Raw genomic sequence first — 24862 nt, 5'->3', positions numbered from 1 at the left:
GATTTACATCAGCTATTAAAATAAATTGGATTCGATAATTAACCTAATATAGCAGGAAATAAAGCAAGTACGTGACACGAATCAACGCTTTCCACGTTAGTGGTGTTCTGTTTATATGGCTAAGTGAGTATTTTTCGGAACCATTGGTAAGTATTGCTTGGAATCGAATTTAATAGACTGTTATGCACCAACTAGTAATTTAAAGTTCAAGTTTAAAGCATGTCCTAGGATTACGACCCTTACCCCCATTATTGAGGGAACCTTAGTTTAGCAATGCCGGAAAAATCCAACAGGGGTAAAATAAACACACTGAGCGGAACAAATCTTTGTTTTCTTAAACGTCGTCGCAGACTTATTTTCAAGGATTCTTGATAAGTTGATCCAACAAAATGTGCGGTAGCAAAAACTCTTGAGAATACGTTGAAAAATCAAACAAAATGCTCATACTAAGCTTATTGGGAACCGAGGACCCAAAAATGGTAACTTGGCTTAGAAACCTCGCAGTTAATAACTGTGGAAGTGCTTAATGAACACTAAGCTGCGAGGCGGCAATGTCCCAGTGGGAGATGTCCTGCCAATAAGAAGATAATAAGAAAAAGAAAATTCGGACCAGTACTGAGTTTTTTATTTTCATTACAAGTAGACACCAGCTTGCCACATATACAGATTTTTCTGTAATGATACAGATTTTTGGGTCTATATTGAACCAAGAATCTGTAAATACAGATCACAGATTTTTCAGAAATCAGCAGATTTCAAAAAGATTTTCAACATTACAGAACCAAATGTATTTCTCACAAAAATGTCTTCTTCTCTCTTAAGGTACACCGGGGCAAGTTGAAATGCGGGGTAAGTTGAAACGGAAGCTGTAATTTAGATAGGAAATGACCGAATGCTCTGATTATTTTTTTCAACAAACTACTCCCCTAAACGCACCTTCTGACTGGCATTCCCGGAAGATTGCTGCTATCAAAACCAATCGCTGCCATTGTTTATTTTTCGCCCTTTGCAAAATCCAAACCAACTATTTGACGTGCCAATGAAACAGGTCTCAAAACGTTGTTTGGAAGAGTTTTTTCATCAAATTTTCACGGTAGATAATCATTCAATGTTGAATAAGCATAATGATTATGAAAAATCGATGAAAGACCCGTTTTAATTTTTGTATTTTGATTGTTTGATATTGCTCCACATGTTCAACTCATCGGGGCAAATAGAAATGCGTGGTGCGGGGCAAGTTGAAACAACGATTCGAAACGTCACCCTTGCAATTAAAAGTATTTTTTCCAGAATTCAACATGGTCCCTAAATACATACATTCAGAAAAAAAATTATAAAAACATGCAAACTTCTGAAAATAAATTAAATAAATTACCGCTCATTCCGTCATGAATGCACTCTTAACTAGAATGAAAAGGGGTCTTGTTCAAACTGCAGTTTTGAGATTCTTAATCTACTGAGCACTGACTCAGAAAAATAAAACATAGAGTATGTAAACATTTCGTGAACTTCAGCTTTCATTTCCCCAGCTGCCTATTTCTCCAATTGAAGACTTTATGAGAGATATGCTGACTGGTTAAGTAATGTGTATTTATGAAGAAGCCACAACCGAATTAATCAAGTCAAGTGCACAATATACAAGTCAACCAAATAATGAACCATCCTGAGTAGTAATCCTAGTGGTCACCAGCAGGAGGAAATCAATTTGATAAGTTTTTCAGCGTAGTGCGTTCTCCAGAATTTGGTCTCTGAAAATATGCTTGTGACTTTGTTGTACACTCCCCTTATTCGCATAAGAGTCCCATGTCATTTTCTTCGACATGGGTAATTTGTCGTTGAATTTTTCAAATCTGTTTTACATGGAGAAATACAAAAAAAACTAATAAATTGAAAAAAAATTGCTATCTTTCCAAAAATCTGACATAATATTCTTTATCTGTATGTATATTGCTGTGGGACAATTCAATGGACCATACTTAAGTTTATTTTTGTGTAAAAGAGTATCAAAATCTGAAATGTGATTTTTAATCGAGTAAATATCAAGATGAGTTAACAAAAGTGGGATTTGTTTTCAAATTTCTAGAACAAGCCCACTATTTTATCAGTTTTTCTTAAAAAGGAGACAATTTAAAGTTAATTTTTGAAAGAAAATCAAAATCGTCAAAAACTTACATGGGACTCTTATGTGAATCCTGGCAGTATCATAGTCAGATTTACAACCTCGTGCTTCTTGAGTCTCAGTAAGTATAGACATTTTGTTATTAATACAGCAAAATTAGCTTATGTCTGTATATAACGCAGTGTTTCAACTTGCCCCGATACGCGGGGCAAGTTGAAACGAAGCATATAAAAAAATAATTTAAATATACAACATATTTATAAAAAAGATTGTTATGTTATGTCATTTTTTATGAATAATCTTTGGCCCGAACTAGCAAACACCGCAAACGAATTCAAATTATATTAAAGGGTGATTTTTTTACAGCACCTTGAACTTCAACTTTGAAAAAACCGTTTCAACTTGCCCCGGTGTACCTTAATTAAAATTAGAACTTGACTTGCTTTTCAACACAGTGTTCTATTAGCATTTTTACAGTTATCAATTGAAGGCGTATCTATGCTCGCCAAGTGCATGAATATGTATCTTGTGTGGTACATACAATCAAAACGCTATACACAGAGAATCGAGCATGTTACCCCAAAAACATAGCATTCATACTCCAATTCTTTCGCTTAGTTTCATAGGGGCGTAACTGTATTGATCGATTTCTCTTCGTCGATGTTTTCTTTTTATTATTGTACCGAAGTTCGCTAGTTTTTCTATAATTTAATGATTTGGTGTGATAAAGGATGATTATATCTTGCACCCCAATTAATAATCACGGTTGTAGCTTTTGAAACATTTGAGTTATTAACAAAATATAAAATCGATTAAGAGAAATCGATCAATACAGTTACGCCTCTATGAAACTAAACGCGAGAATTGTTCATTTATACCTTAATCATCAGCAGCCATCACGAACCTGCCCGATCTTGCTCGGGTTGTTTTTTTTTCGACCTGTCAATCATTTCCAGCGTCGCACTCTAGATCGATTTTAGTTAAAGATTGATGGCTTTACTTAGAACTCATGAAACCGTTGCCTTTTGACATTTCCGAACTTTCCCCTGCTGATCCCAAGACGAATCGATTAGTGAACAAATCTTGCAAATCGGTCAACCCGTTCGTGAGTTATATTGCCCCAATGAAAAGCTAACTCATTTTTGTATATAGAGATGAAAAACACATTTAAATCCTGCACTGACAAAAATCCAATCATATCCATTATGTGTGGCACACATAAATTTTGACTATAGCATTTCCCACATAACGGCTATGTGAATTCGCATAGCATATATGTGGAAACACACATAACCGTTTTTAACTAATAACCTTTATGTGGATTCTCCTATAGCGGGTGGTTATTAACGCACACATCAAGACAAAATTTTCAAAACAACTTATCTGCTTTTGTAAACAAAGATTCAAACGATGATTTGACGAATCTGATAGCTCTCTCACGCAAACCAACACCACCAATATGTAGGTGAAGGTATTCGCTACCTGTTTATGGTGTTGGTTTGCGTGGGTGAGCTATCAGATTCGTCAAATCGTCGTTTGAATCTTTGTTTACAAAAGCAGATAAGTCGTTTTGAAAATTTTGTCTTGACATAAAATTTATTTGTAAATTTATTTAGATTTTTGCCAATAAAAATGTGTGGATTTTTATTAGTGTGGGATATTTATCCGTCATTGACAGATTCTATCACACAGATTTCACATACAGATTTTTTTAATTATAATACAGATGAAAAAGATTTTTTACTTCCAAAATACAGATTTAAATGTGGCAACACTGGTAGACACGCGAAACATTTAACGCGGAACCGTTCTCAAAGAAAACATAAACAAAGAAAGGAATTTCGGAATAAAAAAGGAATATTTTTACGGATTTTATTTCATGAAAGCGCATCAAAGTATTGTAAACAAGCTGTCTCGGCTTTATTAATGTTATTATTATTACCTCTAACTTGAAAATCAGGAACAATATAATCATACTATCGAGCAGTCATCGTCTGTTCCCCATGTTAGGGGCGGCTGATCATCGTCCGAGTGCTGGCGAGGGACTCTAAACTAAACTGTGCACACCATGTTGCGTCGTGTCAGCATCGACGCGATGTAGGTAGCGCAACCCTGGTAAGGTAGCCTACCGAAGATTCTACAGTTACCAAGAAAGGCAAAAGTAGAGCAAACAGATTGATTTAACGGCAACAGACCCGGCATCGAATAAGGGACAACGATTGGAAAGTCGGATCTTGGAACGTGAGAACTTTGAATGAACCCGCACGTGTTGGGCTCCTGGCTCGTGAGCTGCAGAAGGTCGGTATGAGTGTGGCAACAATCCAGGAAATACGCGGTGGCCCAGAACTGGAGAACGTGAATTTCGGCCGGTGGCTCCCATAGCGAACACTTCATTCTAGTACCACATCTACTATAGCGGCCGTGACAGAGCAGAACGAGGAGTTGACTTCATGATGATCGGGAAGCAGATTAAGCTTGTTATCCGGTGGAAGTCGATAAGCGACCGTATTTGCGTGATGAGAATGGAAGGAAAATTCTTCAACTATAGCCTGATCAGCATCTATGCCCCAACGAACGACGTCAACAGATTGTGGGAAAACATCCACGAAGCTGTGACTACAACAGCGCAGGAAGTGTTAGGCACTGCACAACGACGCCAAAGAAATGGTTGGTTTGATGAGGAGTGGTAGCGAGTGACGGACGAAAAAAAAGTTGCCAGGAATCGAATGCTAGTGGCTCGTACCCGTTCCAACAGAGAGCGGTACAGTGTAGCAAGGGCAGAAGAGAAACGAATCCACCGCAGAAAAAAAGGCAACACGAAGAGAGTGTGATTGCTGAAGGGTACATATGTAGAGGGGATATGTAGAGGTTCTACAGAACTGCCAATGGCGCGCGGCATAATACAACTCCAGTGTCCGTCATGTGCAATGACCGAGAGGGGAATTTGCTGACAGATAAGACAAGGAGCACTTTGAAGATTTGTTGAACAGTAAAAATGAAGGTGTATTAAGGAGCATGACATAGTCGGCGACGCTCAAGCTGTGGAACCACCAATGCTGGACGAGGTAAAGAAGGCTCCAAACGAGCTGGAAAACAGTAAAGCTGCTGGGAAGGACGAGATCCCGGTCGACCCAGCCAACAAATTGGTTCACATAACTAACTCTCAGTTCTGTTTAATGTACTCTTATACGAAGCAATTTGATTGTATAAAATGCATAGATTCCTTCTATGTGAACAAAAGTGGAGGCCATATACGTACAAATCAGTGTTATGGCATAACAAGATATACGACGTATTCCGATTTCAATTTAATCAATATACAATCATGTTTTTTTTTTATCAGAGATCGCATATGTTCAGTTATAAAGTTGCATAATTGGACTGTTACAACTTTAAATCTAGAATAGTAAAAAACAGTTCAAACATACATCATAATACATACTTTATATTATCATAAAAAACATACGTGTTATTGTATTTGCAACAAAAATATTTCTTAGGTCGAAACATAATCATTATGTGACATGCTGTTAGCTGATTATTAGTTAATGTATATATTTATGTTATAAATTTAGTCTCCAGCTTCCAGTTTCGATCCTTTGACCTTCTAGTTCATAGTCCAGAAGCTACCTGGTTGCTCCATGTGTACGCAGTTGTTAAGCAATCATTTATACCTAATGATAATATTGCATCTGCGAATACAATCTGGAAAAGACATTCCATTACATCTTATACAACATTGTCGACAATGATTGCATAAACCAGTATATGCGATTTAATTGAACACATATATAATTTCATATTGACGTGTATAATATCATCATAATATTATCATCTCTAAGAGGAGAAATACAACGTTGTCAATATAACAAAATTGCCCTCAAAGTTTGTTTTCCCTAAAATCGTGTTTATTGTATATCTTAAGTGTTCTATAAATCGCAGTGATGTTGTGAATTTATTGTTGAGAACAAAATATGGAATAAAATGACTAATAGTACTCTCTTTCTGGTTGCTAAATTTCTATCCATTTAGTGAGTACTTAAAAACAACACCAGGCTGTTTACTATGCCTAATGACAAATAACAGTAAGTATTCTATTAAGAATCTACCTTTGAAGGTTTAGCTATACATAGCTAGTACAGATGTACGGAAAAACACAGTTCATGGAGAATGGGTGCGAAAAGGTTCCCTTAGAATTCTGACCAATAGTACAAAAATAACTGAATGATCATTTTCATGTAGTTCTATTTCACAGACATTGACTGGGTGATTACCGATTGTTTAATGTTGAGGAATGTATTTGTATAAAACAACTACAGCTTTTGATATTTGTCTTTGAATTGTGTTTAATGACAATGACAAATGTGTTCTTTTTAATATCCTTGAAAAAGAATATTTTATTGGACATTTAAGGATCAACAGAGTTATTGTAAGTATATTTGAAATCATTATAATAGCCTATTCAGATTACGCCATTAATGACATAATAATTGGCGTTTCAGGGTAAATACGCTTTATGATGTCATTATTTACGTAATATTCCACACATTTTGCACTGTCAAAAGATACCCGCTAAAAGAGACATAAAGAATTTATTACGAACAATTATTACGAGAGAGCTTTCGTTCTAACTGGGATGCAGGGAGAAATTCAACAAAACAAAACTGACAAGCGTCACGCTCTCTTTGCCAGAGAGAAAATTCTCTCTGTTTTCATTTCGTTTCGTAGTTGACAGTCATGCTCTTTCTGTCGCAGCAGGGTCGAATGCATGTTAGATGGAAATCTTCTGAGCGCTGAAGAATAACTCGGATTGTGATGGTTTTGTGGAAAGCATTTTATATGATGAAAAATAATGATGATAATTATATATTCTCCACATATTCAATATGAATTGTTTAAAAAACAGATGCTCTCTAGAATTAACATGAAGTATTTAACATAAACCTAGATTTAATAGAACAAATCGAATAAAATTTCAAAGTTCAAGGGCCAATGCGGAAGACAATTTAAAACGTAGGAATGGTTGTAAAACGAATATATTTGATGAATAAACATGATTTTATAAATTGTTCCAATTCTGCTCCTTGAATGGCTTAATATACTTTGGATTTCAACATTTTTCACGTGGGACAACTGTACGATTTGAATGGGATGTATATATATAAAGTAGAATAACCTTAAATAAAACATGGATTGGTAATGCATTAATTCATCCAAAATCCAGTTTAAATTATATCACATTCACACGATTCGATTTTGTTAGAAGTTGTGTCATTGATTGTCGAGTAGAACGCAATGGTTCAGTTTCCATTTTTGAAAAAAAAATTAAATTGCTGAGTTGCCCTTCATACATGGAGATACTGGTGGAAATACATTTTAGTTCGATAATATTTCTTGAAAATTGGTCCAATCGTCCTTTTTTATTTATTTGTGAGAATTCCCAAAAGTATCTAAATTTTTCTATCAAATCTCCGTTCGATCATAGTACAGAATCAAAATACTTTTTAAACTTAAAAATAAATTGAGGAATAGTCTGATTCCCCGAAGAACGGCGCACCCAACTAATGAATGTAGCTTCGCTCATTATCCTTAATGAAAGCTTCAAATATTCTTCGAAAATTCCTTTTCATATTTTTTTTCGTAGAAACTTTGTTCAGAAAAAAATGTTCGATTGTCGCCACACAAATGCTTGATTTCGCAGATTAAATTTTAGAACTCTCCTTGAATTCAACCCTGTATTATCGTGCAAATGAGGAAATATGGAAACGTCAAGATATATTATCTTGCTGCAGTCTGAACACCTCGTAATAATTGGATACCCTCTTACTTAACAAAGTCATAAATAGCCCAATCTGAATAGGCTATAACAGAGGTCTTTACAATCAAATCTTAACGACATTGTAACTTCAGATGCACATATACACACTTAGAATATTTTACATTATACGGTAATTTTTCACCGACCTTTCAACAGCTGAACGTACGGTAATCTGTTCGGTAATCGAAAAAAATATTACAGTTCGTTCGGTACTTGTAGCTTTGGTGACCTGTCAAATAGTACCGTACGGTTCGGTAATTATATTCTTGACAATCCGTCAAATTCTACCGTACGTTCGGTAATTTTAATGTCATAGTTACCGGAGGTTCGGCACTTTTTTCATCTGGGATATAAATTTAATTTTTTTCTGATGTTTCGGAAAAATTTCAGTTTATAAATAATATGCAATCAGAAATTCGTATAATTTGTGAATAAGAACATTGCAAAAATCATCCAATACAATATAAAAAATATCCAAAATAAATCCAAATTTATCCAATGAAGCAAATCGCCAGCAAACTGTATAGATTGCGTTGAGTGTCGTTGACACCAATTGTTACCTATAGTAAAATGTACATATTTCGTCTGAAGTTTCGACTGGAAAGAGTCTACATTTAATAGGAAGCACTTGAAAATAATTAGCTCCTGCAACTACTAACCTTTTCCATGATCACAATTTTTAGGTTTCCGGAAGCTTTTCACAACAGAGTGTCTAACCTTTTAATTTTGGAAAGTGCCACCACTATGTGACAGATAATATTGATTTACTGAAGTTCGGTAATTTAAATATAAATTAACGATTTATTCGGTAAAGTTCTTACCGTATTCGGTGATAATTTGCTCATACCGTACGAACTGTATTTTTATCTACCGAATAATGTCAAAAGGATGATTTTTTTTACAAAATTTCGGTAAAAGTGAAAAGGTTTACCGAACAGTCTGTAATTTCTTATGTTTACCGAAATATTTCGTCAATTTTTTTACCGAACAGCGAAATATAATCTGAGTGTGTATGCAATTTTTCAAATATTTGGGCGATATATGATTCCGTTGTGAGTTTAAATTTACATATTTACAACTTATGACATAGATTGTAATTAGATTGTACATTTGCATTATATGTAACCTTTCTACAATTTTTCACAACTTCTGCTGGATCTATATATGATTACGATCTGATCTGTGAATATATATAATTTAATTTGTACATTCTTATACGATTGCTGGTTTGCTGGGGAGCTACTCAAACACAGAAATCAGCAGCTGCATCAATCAATCCACTACATTATCCAGAATATATGGGAGGATGAAAAACTGCCTTCCAGCTGGTTCGATGGGCTCATATGCTCAATCTATAAGCAAGAGCACAGGCTAGGGTGTGCCAATTACAGAGGGATCACCCTTCTGAACTCGGCGTACAAAATCCTGTCACGTGTCCTGTTTAACAGACTGACCGCTTGAGGAGTCCTTCGTCGGCGAATACCAGGCAGGTTTTCGTGAGGGCCGATCAACGACGGATCAGATGTTTAGCCTGCGGATGATTCTTGACAAATTCCGGGAGTACAACTTGCAGACTCACCATCTGTTCATTAATTTCAAAGCAGTTTTCCGGCGAAACTGATTAGACTGATACGCGCAACGCTGGATGGGTCTAAATCAAGTACAGAGTGTTCAATAAGTTCGAAAAATGTTTAAAAATTGTAATTAAATTATTTCTTTTCCCGGTTATATTTCATTGAAAGTATTGTTTATAAGGAACGTTTGTAACATTTCTTCTGGAATGACCTTTATTTCGTACTTCTTCGAGCTTCAAACGTTTCTGAAATCCATCGCAAGCGGCACGCACGGTCTGCATGGGCATTTCGTTCCAGATTTTGAGAGTTACTGTTATTACTGAATTACTGTTTACAATGCCCCAATCCATTTTCACCGCGCGTAATAAACAAACAACAAGTGACAGAATGTCAACACCACACACATCCGTTAACGTATATATACCGCTAACGCTGACCCCAATACTTATACAGAATATGTACTTTGGGCTTACAAACACAATGATCAAACATTTGTATTCGAACTTATTGAACACCCTGTATTCGGATTGCAGACGAAGTGTCAATCCCATTTGAGACCTTAGACTGATTGAAGCAGGTTGAAGTACTTTCGAATTAAATGTTCCAGGCCTGGTAGCGAGTCACTTTTTAGTGACTTGGTCACTATTTTGAGTCTAGTCACTAAAAAGTCACTATTTACATCCAAAAGTCACTAAAGTCACTATTTCGGAAAATGGTCAAGTCACTAAAGTCACTATTTTTGCATTGCCTGTGGTAGAAAGGTTCAAAATAAAAATCATTTGTACTTTGTATTTGTATTATTATCAACAAACCAAATGTGAATCTGGTAGCAATATATTAAATTTGGGGAATATGCACCAAAGAAGTTCCAAGTGTCTTGTGAAAATCGTGAGATTTTTTTCGATTCATGTCAACTATGATATTTTTTTTCACGAATGGAATTTGTTAAAATGCGAAAGGCTATTGAGGAGTATTGGAACCAGAACCACGTCTGTTGGTGACCGTCAATACCCTCCAGTAACAAAGATAGGCCTCAGTTTTGTCACATGACAATGGTGTTGGATGTTTCTCAACGTCAGGGAGAATAATGAGCGATAAGGCCGTCGTAACAGTAAGTACAGTATGACTGTTAAATTCATTTATGATTGTTAAATCCGTCTTGCGACCCTCCGAGATCAGCCGCGTAAAAAAATTGTAGACCATGTTATGTCAAAAGAAATTCTGGCGCAAGCAACCAAATTGATAAATTTTTGATACAAATTATTTCAGAAATATCACATTTTTATAAAAAGATTCTGCCATTTAGAAATTAAAGTTTATTAGAATTTCTGGATTTCAAAAACTCAAATCTCAAAAACTTCATTTAAATTTGTTATTAAAACATAGTTTAATTTTAAATTTCAAATTTAAAAAAAAATTAAAAAAATTAATTTTAAAAATTTCTTTATTATTTTAATTACACAGGATTCGCTCGTATTTTTGATCGTGTGATTTAAATTTACCACCAAAATCTTTGCAACATGTTTCAAAAATCCTGAACAAATCAAAGAAAAATCACTTGATAATTCACATGAGTTAAACATTCAGGATTAGCGCAAAATTTTAAAAATGTTAATTGCGTAAAAACAGAAATCCAGTGTACTTTATATTTTCAAAACCAATTTTCAAATCTTGATTCCAAATAGTTCACCAGCCAGGAGTCAATAAGATCATTTTATATCATTCTTTGGCTATTATATTTAAAAAAAAAGTTGTAATTATCAACATAATTTTGTGACACAACTTGTAACTCACTACTCGTTCCCGCGACGGCTGGTAGATACCTTCTCGTGGTGTGTTACTTAATATGAGGTACCATGGTAACATTGCTAGCTTCTGGCTGATCCAAAGAATACCCGACCAGTTAGTCATAACAAAATTTTATCACAATTATATCAATATGTGTTACAAATAACAAAACTTGCAATAATTTTGTTATAAATTCTCTGTCATAAATGGAGGAGAGAAAAATTTTATGATCGTCATAACATGATTATAACATAATGTGTTATGTTTATTTTTACCGAAAAAAAATGCCTACATTTTTGGTAGATAGGAATTGGAAAGAAAATGAAGGTACCACCTTCAGTATAACTCGAACCTACATTCAAAGTTGAACCAGCTGAACAAAGTTAATTGCCTACATTATGGATAATTATAATCATTTCAAGAGCATAATTTGTTATAGTGTAAGCTATTTTCTCCACTTTTTATGTAACACAACGAGTTATATTTTTGTTCAATAAATAACATATTTAGTAATATTTTTGTTAAAACTAGAAGAGATTTTGTTACAATTTTTGTTATTTTAACTACTAATGGTACATGTTTTATAACAACCGCTGGTCATCGCTGGTCACTAAAGTCACTATTTTGAACGGCATTCATCGCTACCAGCCCTGATGTTCAACATTGCACTCGAATGCGCTAGTAGGAGATCTGGCGTGCAGATGAACGGCACTATCATCACACGGTCGCATATGTTCATTGGAATCGAACGAACATATTGTGGAGGCTTTTGTCCCACTGAAGAGGGAGACCGCGAGGATAGGCTTAACCATTAACTCTAGCAAGACAAAGTACATGGTGACAGGTAGAGATAGAGGAAGAAATAGTAGTGTTGTTGTAGTAGTGGTAGTGCTTGATGGGGATGTGTTTGAAGTTGTTGAAGAATTTGTTTACCTTGAAACGCTTGTGACAATGACGTTTGTCGTGAAGTGAAAAGACGTATTGCTGCTGCGGATAGGGCCTTTTACGAATTACGTAGCCAGCTTAGGTCCCGCAACATGCAGACGGAAGCGAAATTTGCTCTATACAAAACTCTGATTCTACCAGTGGCCATTTATGGCCATGAAGCATGGACGTTAAAGGAGGCGGACCGGAGAGCTTTCGGGGTTTTCGAGCGAATATTGTTGCGTACAATACTCGGAGGGAAACTAGAAAATGGTGTGTGGCGCAGACGCATGAATCAAATACTGTATCAAATACACAAAGCAGAATCGTATAAAATACGGCAAACTTCAGTGGACTGGTCACTTAGTGCGAATGTCAGAAGAATGAATAGCGAAAACAATATTCAACAAAGAACCAGATAGGAAGGCCACGAACACGCTGGCTGCACGCAGTGGAATCGGACCTGGGGAACCTGAACGTTCGGAGAATCTGGAGGAACATCGCCCAAGACCGACGATTATGGAGCTCTACAATACGCCAGGCATAGGTGTATCGACGCTGTAGCCAACCAGGTATCCAGATAGGTACCAAGCAATATTCCATCATGAGTGCATGTAATGTGACGGTGACCGGGAAGCCCGCTACATTTTCATTTGATCTCTTGAAAATGAAAATGCCTAAGTTTTCTTTTTCACACGATGGTCACGAAAACTAGCAGTACTGATTCGGACACACATTATTTCTTACCTTGTAATTTCAGAGATTTGTAAATGGTACTTTTCCTGCATCAGTAGCTCCTTTAGCATGGTGTATATATTTTTCAATACATAAATCATCAAATAAAATATTGGATAATGGTTTGGCGAAAAATAAGTGTTTGACTGCCATTGAGTTTAATTGATAACAGTGAATGTGACAACAGTTTATATAGAACGTCAGTTATATAGAACAAATTAAAAATCTCTCAATTATTCTTTGGAAAGTAAGATAGGCATAGTAAGGTAAAATAAGATAAAGCGGGTAACGGGAAATACACATTAGTACTTGTTTTCCTATATGTATTGAATAAATATAAAAAAAAGTCAAGCGAATGTCCCATATCGAGTCGTTTATTCTAAAATACCGCGTACGCGAACATTCTTTGGCAAACTAGACCGCGATCAGGTTTTCACAGCTTCTTCTGCTGAAAAAATACTGCATTATAGAAATCCAAACGAGCCAGTATAGTTAGAAACATTGTAAGATTTGTCGGCGCAGAGGTTTGTGCGTCGAACGGTCCATCCGTTCGTGAGTTATATTGCCTCAAAGGAAATGCGAAGAAAATTATCAGATAACACTGAAGTATCACGTGGAATAGGAAATCGTTCAATTCACTTCTTCATAACTATTTCTGCTGTTGTAGTTACCTTCAAGCTGTTTTCTAAACCTTCAGGTACACTACCCGCCAAAAGTATGGAAGCGCAAAAATAAGTATTGCAACACCTACTTTGAATATTGCAACACCCCCAAAAAAGTTTGGCATCACTTCAGAACTCCCATATTCCCATCGGATCTTTTCCATTTAGAATAATGGGACCTTCAACAAAATTGTTCACGACGATAAGTGCATTAGACCGGACGTCAATTTAGCTCCTGGGTGCCTTGGCCACCGGGTGAACATCCGGATGCCCGGATTCTGGAACACGTGTGAAGTCTGAATTTAATAAATGCATTCATTCCAGCGAGATGCGGTTTTCATCATCTTTCGTAATCGCAATATATGATAGGAAAATCAATGCTGACTGACGTTTGCTTGACCAGTTAGTGGTAGCCTCCACTGATTTCTCGGGAGTTCCGTACATCCGGTAAAGTGGTCAATTATTAATATTCGTCCCAGAAAGCTGCGATTTTTCTAAACGGTTTGTGGAGGCATTGTGAGAGAAAAATCAATGAAAGCATAACTAATTGATCCCAGGTGGTCTCCAGTATTCCTCCGGAAGATCCGGAAACATCCGGTAAAAGTGGTCAATTATTCAAATTCGTCCCAGAAAGCTGCGAGTTTTCTAAACGGTTTGTAGAAGCATTTCAGAGAAAATCAATGCAAGCATCACTAATTGAACCCAGGTTGTCTCCCAGTATTCCCCGGGAGACCCGGAACATCCGGCAAAGTGGTCAATTATTAATATTCGTCCCAGAAAGCTGCGATTTTTTCTAAACGGTTTGTGGAAGCGTTGTGAGAGAAAAATCAATGCAAGCATCACTAATTGACCCCAGGTGGTTTCCCAGTATTCCTCCGGAAGATCCAGAATATTCGGTAATGTGGTCAATTATTTAAATTTGTCCCAAAACGCTGCGATTTTTTCTAAACGGTTGGTATAAGCATTGTCAGAGAAAAATCAATCCAAGCATTACTAATTGACCCCAGGTGGTCTCCAGTATTCCTTCGAAGATCCGGAACATCCGAACATCCGGTAAAGTAATAAATTATTTAAATTCGTCCCAGAAAGCTGCGATTTTTGCGGTTTGTGTGGAAGCATTATCAGAGAAAAATCAGAGCAAGCATCACTAATTGACCTTAAGTGTCTCCCCAGTGTTCTTCCGGAAGATCCGGAACATCCAGTAAAGTGGTTAATTTTAAATTACGTCCCAGCAAGCTGCGAGTTTTTCTAAAAACGTCTGTGGTAGCATTGAGAGCAAAATCAATGCAAGCACCACTCATTGACCAGTGGATAATCCAATGAAGTGGTCATATTTAATGGTTTTATAATGTATCCTAGAAAACTGCGATTTTCCTATACCGTTTGTAACAGGCAAACCTCAATAAGTCGATAATGAAGACTCGTTTAAATATCGAGACGTGGAATAGAGAATCATTGAAAATCTGTTTGAAGGACCATCACAGTAACCCAGAATATTTTTTCAATATGGCATATTTTGCCTCCATGAGTCGATATCGAGTCATAGAACATCAACTCATAGAGGTTTGACTGTAATAGTAATGCCAGAGTTAAATCAATGCGAGCATCTCCCATTGACGCCTGGTGGCACCCTAGTAACCTCCGAGCCTTAAGAATATCCGAAAAGTGGTAAATTTCTGTAATTCAACTCAGAAAGCTGCAACATTCTGAAAATCGCTTGTTGTAAAAATGTCAGAGCTAATTCAATATAACAACCAGTCGTTCTCCTCGGATGGTCCTCTAGAAGTTCTGGAACATTCGGTGAAGTGGTCCATTTTTTTAAATTCGTCTTAGTAATCCTCCCTCGTAAGTTAGATGTAGCAATAGAATTTTCGGACTCCAGTGGAATTTCCGGAGGAATTCCTGCAAAAAAATTCAAGGAAATCCGGAAAATTTCTTGAGGAATTCCTAGAGGAACTTCTTGAGGAATTCCTGGAGAAACTTTCGGAAGCAGTCCTGGAAGGTGAAGGATCTTCCGGAAAAATTCCTGGAAAGAATTTCTGGAGGAGCTTCCTGAGGAATTTCTGGAAGAGCTTCCGAAGGAATTCCTGGAGGAACTTCCGAAGGAATTCCTGGAGGAACTTCCGAAGGAATTCCTGGAGGAACTTTCGAAGAATTCCTGGAGGAACTTCCAGAAGAGTGCTGGAGGAACTTCCGAAGGAATTGCTGAGGAACTTCCGAAGGAATTCCTGGAGGAACTTCGAAGGAATTCCTGGAGGAACTTCCGAAGGAATTGCTGGAGGAACATCCAGAAGGAATTCCTGGAGGAACTTCCAGGAATTCCTGGAGGTCTTCGAAGAAATTCCTGGAGGAACTCCTGAAGGAATTCTGGAGGAACTTCAGAAGGAATTCCTGGAGGAACTTCCTGAAGGAATTCTGAGGAACTCCGAAGGAATTCCTGGAGGAACTTCCGAAGGAATTCCTGGAGAAACTTCCGAAGGAATTTCTTGGAGGAACTACCGGTGGAGAACTTCGGAAGGAATTCCTGGAGGAACTTCCGAAGGAATTCCTGGAGGAACTTCCGAAGGAATTCCTGGAGGAACTTCCGAAGGAATTCCTGGAGGAACTTCCGAAGAGAATTCCTGGAGAACTTCCGAAGGAATTCCTGGAGGAACTTCGAAGGAATTCCTGGAGGAACTTCCGAAGGAATTCTGGAGAACTTCGAAGGAATTCCTGGAGAACTTCCGGAGGAACTTCCGAAGGACTTGGAGGAGCTTCCGGAGGAATTCCTGGAGGAACTTCCGAAGGAATTTCTGAAGAAGCTTCCAGAGGAAATCCTGGAAGAACTTCCGGAAGGAATTCCTGAAGGAACTTCCAGGAATTCCTGGAAGGAACTTCCGAAGGAATTCCTGGAGGAACTTCCGAAGGAATTCCTGGAGGAACTTCCGAAGGAATTCCTGGAGGAACTTCCGAAGGAATTTCTGGAGGAACTTCCGAAGGAATTCCGGGATGAACTTCCGAAGGAATTCCTGGAGGAACTTCCGAATGAATTCCTGGAATTCCTGGGAGGTCTTCCGAAGAAATTCCTGGGAGATCTTCCGAAAGAATTCCTGGAAAGTCTTTCGCAAGAATTCCTAGAAGGACTACCTGGAGCGAGTTTTAAAAATTGACCACTTCATCGGATGTTCCGGAATTTGCGGAGGACCACTGGGAGGCCATCTGGGGTCAATAAGTGATGCTTGCATTGATTTTGCTCTGATAATTCTGCCACAATCGGCTTTGAAAAAGTCGCAGCTTTCTGTGACGAATTTCAAAATTTAACCACTTTTACCGGATGTTCGAAACTCCCGGAGGACCACTGGGAGGACACCAAGGGTCAAACAAGCGTCAATCAGCATTGATTTTTCTGACATATTGCGATTACGAAAGATGATGAACATTTGGCATGTCGCTAGAATGAATAGATGTGATAGCGATGACTTCACACGTGGTTCAGAATCCGGATAATCCGCGGTCTACCTGGTGGCCAGAACTCCGAAGAGCTAAAGTGTCCTCTTTTCGCAATGCACTTATCGCCGTGATAAATTTTGTAGAAGGTTCCACCATTCTAAATGTAAAGGATCCGACGATAAATCTTCACGAATATGTTAGTTCCGGAGTATGCTAAACTTTTCAGTGTTGCAATATTCAAAGCAGGTGTTGCAATACTTATTTTGCGCTTCCATACTTTTGGCGGGTAGTGTATATATCGATTATGCAATCTTCTCTATATAATACAAATGAAATGGTCTGTGTTCGTATCCGCAAAACTCAAAAACGGCTGGATGGATTTTCTTCATTCCTTCAGCAAATATGTTCGTAATCCTTTTCGACGGGTTTATATGATATTTTCTCTATTATTCTGCGAACATCACGGGTGAACTGACTAAACCATGAAAAACTAAAATATGGAATCTTATTGGCATTTTGCATGCGTAGTTCAGAACGCCCTTTCTTGCCTACTATGTAGGACAATGTCTGCCGGGTCAACTAGTTTATAATAAATTTGCCATTCTGTGTTGAACTTAATCCTAGAATTAAAAACCCAGAATAATCAATCTAGCGGTGATGGTGCCTTTCTCGTGTATTATAAAACAAGAAAACACATAAGAGTAACAAGAAAAGCATATAAGAGAGGTCAAAATTGCACTTTAGGGAGATAGATTCAGTTATTTCCATCAATTCACATTCATTTGCGTTAATTTCAATGCATTGCAGCAATTAAAAAAAAATCCGATTTTGAAAAAAAAATCCAAGGGGGGAAAAATGGGGAAAAAATCAATGGTTTTCTAATAACTCCGGAACGCAACGGCCGATTGGGCCAATTTTCAATAGCGAAAAAGAAGGAAGGATTCCACGTCGAATGCAACCAATCGGATAAGGGTAAGTACAAAAAAGTACGTCTCACATTTTTTTGTACACACACACATACATACATACATACATACATACATACATACAGACAACACCTCAATTTGTCGAGCTGAGTCGATTGGTATATAACACTATGGGTCTCCGAGCCTTCTATCAGAAGTTCGGTTTTGGAGTGATCCTATAGCCTTTACGTATACTTAGTATACGCAAAAGGCAAAAACACATTAAAAAAGTTAAAAAAAAAATTTGCCATACATTGTGTTCACTCAAATCCCAGCGCATACTCGTATTCCGGGCGCAGGCATTTATTCAAAAACAATGAAATATAAAATTTATGTTGTTCCCAGTAGGATTAAGATCGGGATCTTAGCTTACCCAGGATTCTAGCAATGACTCTGAGCAGTGATGGTTGATAGAATCGTTAAGAAGCATTTATTCTCTCGCCACTAAAGTTGACACACACTCGCCTATCGGTGTCGTATGCGTATCAACACATGCGATAATAATTTGATGAATTTGAGTGAACCCGATTCTAAGCTTGTTCATTTCTTCCTTCACTCGATTGAATGCCGGCTTCAGTCCGTTCCCGATTCACTCACTGCTGATCGGAGCAGCACAGGAGTTCGTCCAAGTTCAGACTTGTTGCAGACTTGTGAGACTGCCTGGCAGGGGCAGCAAGGACTATGTCCAAGGGTTTTACGACCCCACCCAAAGTGACTGCGAGTAAGAGGGTCTGCCTAGGAGTTGGTGGGGTTTGGCAATGAGCTCTGCTAAACCTTTCCCGAAAGCCACAAGTATCCGCACGTATACCCTATCAAAGCGACAGTGTGCCGTTTCAAGCGCACGAGGCCAGCGAGAGGTGCCGGTTGATGTAAAAATGGACGGCCCACTCTGACCAAGGTCATAAACTCGGTGATCACCAACCATGAGGATAGCGGAGGCCAGATTATGGAGGTGATTACTGACGTTTCAAATGTAATCATGTCCTTTCTGGATACCCACGTAAACTATAGTAAGGATCTGAAACAGGCCGTACTGAATATCTGCGCTTTAGTCATGGAAGAGAAGTCGGAGTGGAAAACTTAGGCTTAGAGGCCAGTAAGAAGGAGTCGGCGGTGAAGGCCAGGGAGGAGGCCGAATCGCAGATACGTCTCCTTACTGAGGGTAAGCGTCTGCGAACTCCAAAAGCGGATGGCCATCAGCGGTGCAACAACATCACATAACTTTCACCGCCTATGGTTTATTATTAATGACTCCTGAGTACCTGGCAGGATTCATTTTGCCTTTAAAAGTCATGCGTGATGAGTCAACATTTTATCCTATGCCAATATTACTTCCCGTAGCCCTATTTCATTGGTCTAAGTATCACTCAGATCCTTGTAAGATAACATATTGAGTGGTATGAGTCGTCTCTGGTCCGATGTATTAGCGCGTAACTGCACATACTGCACATTCAAGTTTACCAACGACAACATCAAAGTTTTATGCATCATTGCAAAAAGATAGAAAAAAAATCATCCTTAGCATAAAATCTAATAATTCTGAAAACGATCCCATATTAGTCAAAATACTCAAAGTTCAATCCAAAGCTGCTGCTAAATTAAGTAAACTTGAACAATTATAGCGATAACTTACCGCGATGATCATAGTGAAATTATCCAGGAAACCGAATCCAATAAATGGCAGTGCATTCACCAGTGCCACTGAAAGTAAAGAAGCATAAACAAAAAAACAACATGAATAAATACTGTGGAACATATATACTGACGGTTGTGAAGTATAGTAAAAAAATACTTTGTAGACTTTCTTTCACCTGTCCAAGCGTTCGTTAAAGCAAGCTGAAAAAATAAAACAAAGGACTTTCTCCACCAGGACCGCCAGTCACTGGCAGTGGATAGCCAACAGACATTTATTTTTTTTTGTTTAAAATGGAAATTCATTTCATTATGCTATAATTAAATTTCCTTTTCATACCTAGGCAGTCAGAAGTTGAGCATTTATTTCACAATGACGCCAACGGAACGATTTATTGCGAGTCGGAAAGTGAGCCGGTAAATTCAAATGAAAGCTAATACCTGAGAGTACCGTTCTTTGCGAATCGCGAAAATTGAATCAAGAATATGCATGAACGACTGGGACATATGTCAGGTGGCATCACTCAACTACCAACCCACCAGAGTGAAAAGCTTATTTTGTACCACCCCACGGCGGCGGCGGGGCCTCAAGGGGCAGCTCTAGATTCGCGGGAATCCTTTTACGTTCGAATGCTAATTTTATTCATGAAAAATCCACTCGTTTCGTTTGATTGAACCTACATCTACAAACTTGAACGCGAAAGGGTGCATATTCAATTCGGGCGGTTCTGTGTAATAGCCTGGAATATGACCACAAAGCACATCCGATGACAGTTGCAATTTAAATTTTAAATTTAAAAGTTTGGTAACACCTTAACGACTCTTATTCACAAACGATCATTTGGATGTGTTTGAGATTCATCACTTTTCTACTACATGTATGTATATCTTACCTGGAATCTGTCAACAGCATAGAATCAACATAAATACATATGAATAACTTTCTAATCATGTTCCACGTGCATCGTAAATTACAATCCGGGCACGGTTTAGTCTGGTGTGTGGAGTGAAACTCATTATCGGTATAATTACTTCCCCGCCCTATCAAGGTGGTATTTATCATGCTGAAGCATAGATGATGACGATGAGTGCGCCGAACCACAACTCATAAAATCGTAAATCATATCATAACGGTGAAACTCGAAGCAGAGTTTTTGTTTTAATAACTTTCCCAAAAATATAGCTAAAAGAAGCATGAACAAACAGGGATGCAAGACAGATTCTGGTCACATTTGAATCGATTTCGGTAATCAGGGCATCTGCTAAAAAGAGAATTTAAATTGAAACATGTTAAATAGAACTAAATGCTTACACAATATATAGAAAATCATGCTTATGCACATATCCCTATTTCCATATTGCACCATCATCAAAAACGTCATTCATTCAAAAGTTTCACTTGGTATACAAACTAAGTTTGATAATTATCACAATGAGTTTTATCGGTATGAGGCCACATGAATCTCATCTCCAAGACAGAAAGGACGATTACCGTGCAAACAATAATGATCTTTCTGCTTATGAATTGTTATTTCCGTTCTGGAAACAGCATAAAAATAATCATTTTATTGCAGCGTATTTCCGCAAGCAACATACTGCCATGAAGCGGGGGAACATAAAGTTAATTTGCCAATGCCGCAAAGGAAGAGGATGAGAAATACATCCCGAAAACCCGTACACAATTTCCCAGTACACATTAAAGCTGAGTTGAGCACACACGGACGGAATCCTGCCAGCCACCGTGGCAGCTGAGAGCTACAAATGGAGTTGTACGGAGGAAAACTGAACGGTTCTGCCAATTTGGCAAATTCGCATCTCGTGGAAAAAAGTTTATTTTGTACTTCGTCACAAGTTTCTACGATTGAGCTGGGATTTGCAAATTTGCTTTGATAACGGTTCGAGTTTATAATATAATTTAAAGTTGGTTAACCTTCGGTACTCGATATCTAATAAAGCGGCAGGAAAAACAGTTCATTTCCTAGTTTTTTTTCACAAATCAATAAAGAGGAAGTGTCAGCTTCAAAAGTTGATTTCTTTTTTTTAGCTAGCTGAAGCCATCCAAGAATAGTGAAAACCTCAATCATATCGATAATATTCACATTTCAAAAAAGTGGTGATATTTCGTTGCAAAAAAATTCATTAGGCATAACGTCTTTTAGTTGGCAGCTCTTTGGGAACAACAAACCACGCGTCGGCGAATCAGCAATCTGGTATGGAAAGTGCGTGGAAACGCGTAGTACATTGTAGTTAGTCTCACTAGGACGATTTGTTTCATCAAAATGTAAAAAAAATCGGTTTTTCTTACCTTCATATCTATTATTTTGACACTTTTTTCGCCTAACCTACCTACATAATTTTAGGTCTAGTTTTGTTACGGTCATCTCGAACACGGTAATTATGAGGGAATACCCAAAAGGCGTTTTGCATCGGGAGGGTGTTTTGGGGCCTCTTCCCCTACATTCGCCAAACTTTTAGGGGTCATCCAGACACCACAAGGCTGTTACGTTAAATAATTTAATGATGTTTAATTTACGCATCATTATCGAACGCCAATCGACAGCCCCTGTCTCCGCACATGGTTTACCATGAGTATATGCCAGCACATACACTCCCACCCATGTATAGGAGGGGAAGTTTTGGCATATGACCACAGAAAACCATTTGTCGGTTGGCGTGATAATGATGTGAAAGTTAAACATCATTAAATTACTTAACGCAAGAGGTTTTTCGGGAATTTTAGTATAAAAAATTGAGAAAGCACCGTGAATTGCACTAACAATGGTGGAATACCATATAGAAACTAACCAAGCGCGGCGGTAGAATTTGGAAAACAAAAACTCCTAAATTTTGTAAGAGCTTGTAATTGTGCCAATGACAATTAGTTTTAGAATATTCGTTAAAACGCATGACATGCAGCGCTATCAATCACATACCAAGCTCAACTCATCAACTCACCGAAGAATATGGGTTATAACGTGGCTAAGGTCAAGAACACGAAAAAGGAATGCAGACTGAGCCAATGGGATCTCCCCAAAATGTATGGTTAGGGGAAGGGGGGGCAATATGCCCTAGCTAAGCAAACACTGTTCTATTGTCTTATTTGTAACGCTATTCATGGGTATTTTTACATTATGCATCAGTTAAACAAGATAGCTAGTTGATGCCATTCAAAAATTGTCAAAAATCTCAATCATATTGATAATATTCACATTTCAAAAAAGTGGTGATATTTTGTTGCCGGAAAACTCATGAGGCAAAACGCCAAAACGCTGGCGGCTCAAAGTACCACGAACAAAGTACCACGCGTCGGCGAATCAGCATTCTAGTATGGATAGTCCGTGGAGACGCAACTACTTTGTAGGTTATTGCCACTAGGGCGTTTTGCCTCGCCAAAATGTTACATGTTTCTTCAAAATGTGGAAATTTTCGGTTTTTCCGACCTTCCCATGCACTATTTTGAAACTTTCTTCGCCTATCCTACATAATTTTAGATCTAGTTTTGTTACGGACATATTAATGACGGTAAATATGAGGGAAACCACAAAAGGCGTTTTGCATCGGGGGGGGCGTTTTGGGGCCTCTTCCCCTAGTATCCTTCCTTCATAGTGGAAGTAAATGGAAGAACAGAATCTTATAACTGTGTAAAAAAACCCAGATTAATCCACCTACAGTGAGATTTTGACCCTTTCTTAGTTATTAGGAATTTTTTTCCAGACTCCAGTATTTAAAACGAGGTACAACAACTCAGCTTCCCACGGCGATTTACCGTGAAAGTGACAAAATAATTGCCTACCCAAAGGCGGATGTCGTGGATTGAGTGACAACTCGACGAATGATAACGCACTGTACTTCATGCTGCCTATCTATAAGGCGCTCGTCGGAATGAATAGCTATATTGTGATATGGTTAGTAACTATCGTAACGCTGGTTGCATATATTGTACTCGGAATATCTAGAGACCTCGTTATTAATTAATCCAGAACTAACTAAATCAGTCACTGATCTGAGCGAAACTCAATAGCGTTCACTAATAGCATATATTTCGCCTTATGAATGGTTAATTTGGTAAAACTAAACTTGTTCAATACATTAAAAATGAGTGAGATTTATATGGTAGTAAATTTCAGAATTTTTACAAATACGCACACATGCATGCATACAAGTGGTCTATTAGTGTCTCAAAACATGCTCACATTTGCTATCTAGCTTCCACTGAAGAAATTTTTGAAATCCCTTTCAATTTTTACGTTTTTGCTTTTCTGAGAAGATTTTTTTGTACTTGCTTCTATATGTTCCTCAATTAAAATCATATTTTTCTTTTAAACAAATCAGAAAAATAGACATGTTTCCATATCATATCATTCGTTAGAATTATATTTTCAATATCAAAGTGAGTTTATTTCAAATACCATACATTTTATTTAATAATTCACGAGATTTCTTGATAGATTAATACGTAACACACCTGCGTTACGCATACAAAGTGAAATTATAGACACTTCCGAAGGAAGGGTCAAAACCCCAAAGATGCTCAAACATATTTGATTCTATACGAGTAAGACAAAAAGACTCCCGATAGAACTTGGTAAGAACGTGAAAGAAGGAAGCCTGTACTTTCGTCTTGAGCTGTTGATATTTTTTTAAATGCTAAGCTGCTTTCCCAAGACTCTGTGAGATACAAGAATACCACTTCGTTTTTTTTTGCACAGTCGCAATTCCTCGAAAAGCCTTACGCCGTCTTCATTCTGCTTGGTCCGTATGGCTACACGTCGTTTACCACACAGTCTTCGGAAGCTCACTGCACACGTCGCCTTCTTGTGCCCGTTGGATCGTTGTTGAGAACCATTTTCACCATTTTAATTTCTACATTCTGACTACCTGCCCGGCCCACCATCCGCAGCCCACCATAGATGGAACGCAGCACTTTCCGTTCAAAAGCTCCAAATGAGTGCGCGTTGGTCCTCCACTAGCATCATCCTCTACGGACAGAGGATTACGATCTAATGAACGTTTTGTAAATCTAAATATGTAGTCAGTTTTGTACAGTGGCAAACTCTATTCAACCGGAGGTCTTATGAACTTCAAAGCCACGATGCGTCTCCGAATTTCTCTGCTGGTATCGTATTCGGCAGTGTTCAAGTACACACATTTTCAACCACCTCAATTTCACAGTCAATGGTGCAAACTTGTTGTGAACGGCTAGCGTTGTCTTCTCT

The 24862-nt window shown here is 37.9% G+C and overlaps 1 protein-coding gene across 2 annotated transcripts in view; it reads right to left on the bottom strand.

Moving 5' to 3' along the window:
- The window catches only part of LOC134212921 (transmembrane protein 65), a 101691-nt gene that overhangs the window by 2279 nt on the left and 74550 nt on the right, over window positions 1–24862 (bottom strand). For both annotated transcript variants that reach the window (XM_062691258.1, XM_062691259.1), the window contains one exon: window positions 19648–19715. In XM_062691258.1, coding sequence (XP_062547242.1) covers window positions 19648–19715 — 68 coding nt within the window. The remainder of the gene's footprint in view (window positions 1–19647; window positions 19716–24862) is intronic.

The sequence above is a fragment of the Armigeres subalbatus genome, chromosome 2 (genome assembly GCF_024139115.2).
Source record: "Armigeres subalbatus isolate Guangzhou_Male chromosome 2, GZ_Asu_2, whole genome shotgun sequence".
NCBI lineage: Eukaryota > Metazoa > Arthropoda > Insecta > Diptera > Culicidae > Armigeres > Armigeres subalbatus.
The sequence above is the reverse complement of the archived record's forward strand: the minus strand, read 5'-3'. Positions and strand labels throughout refer to the sequence as shown.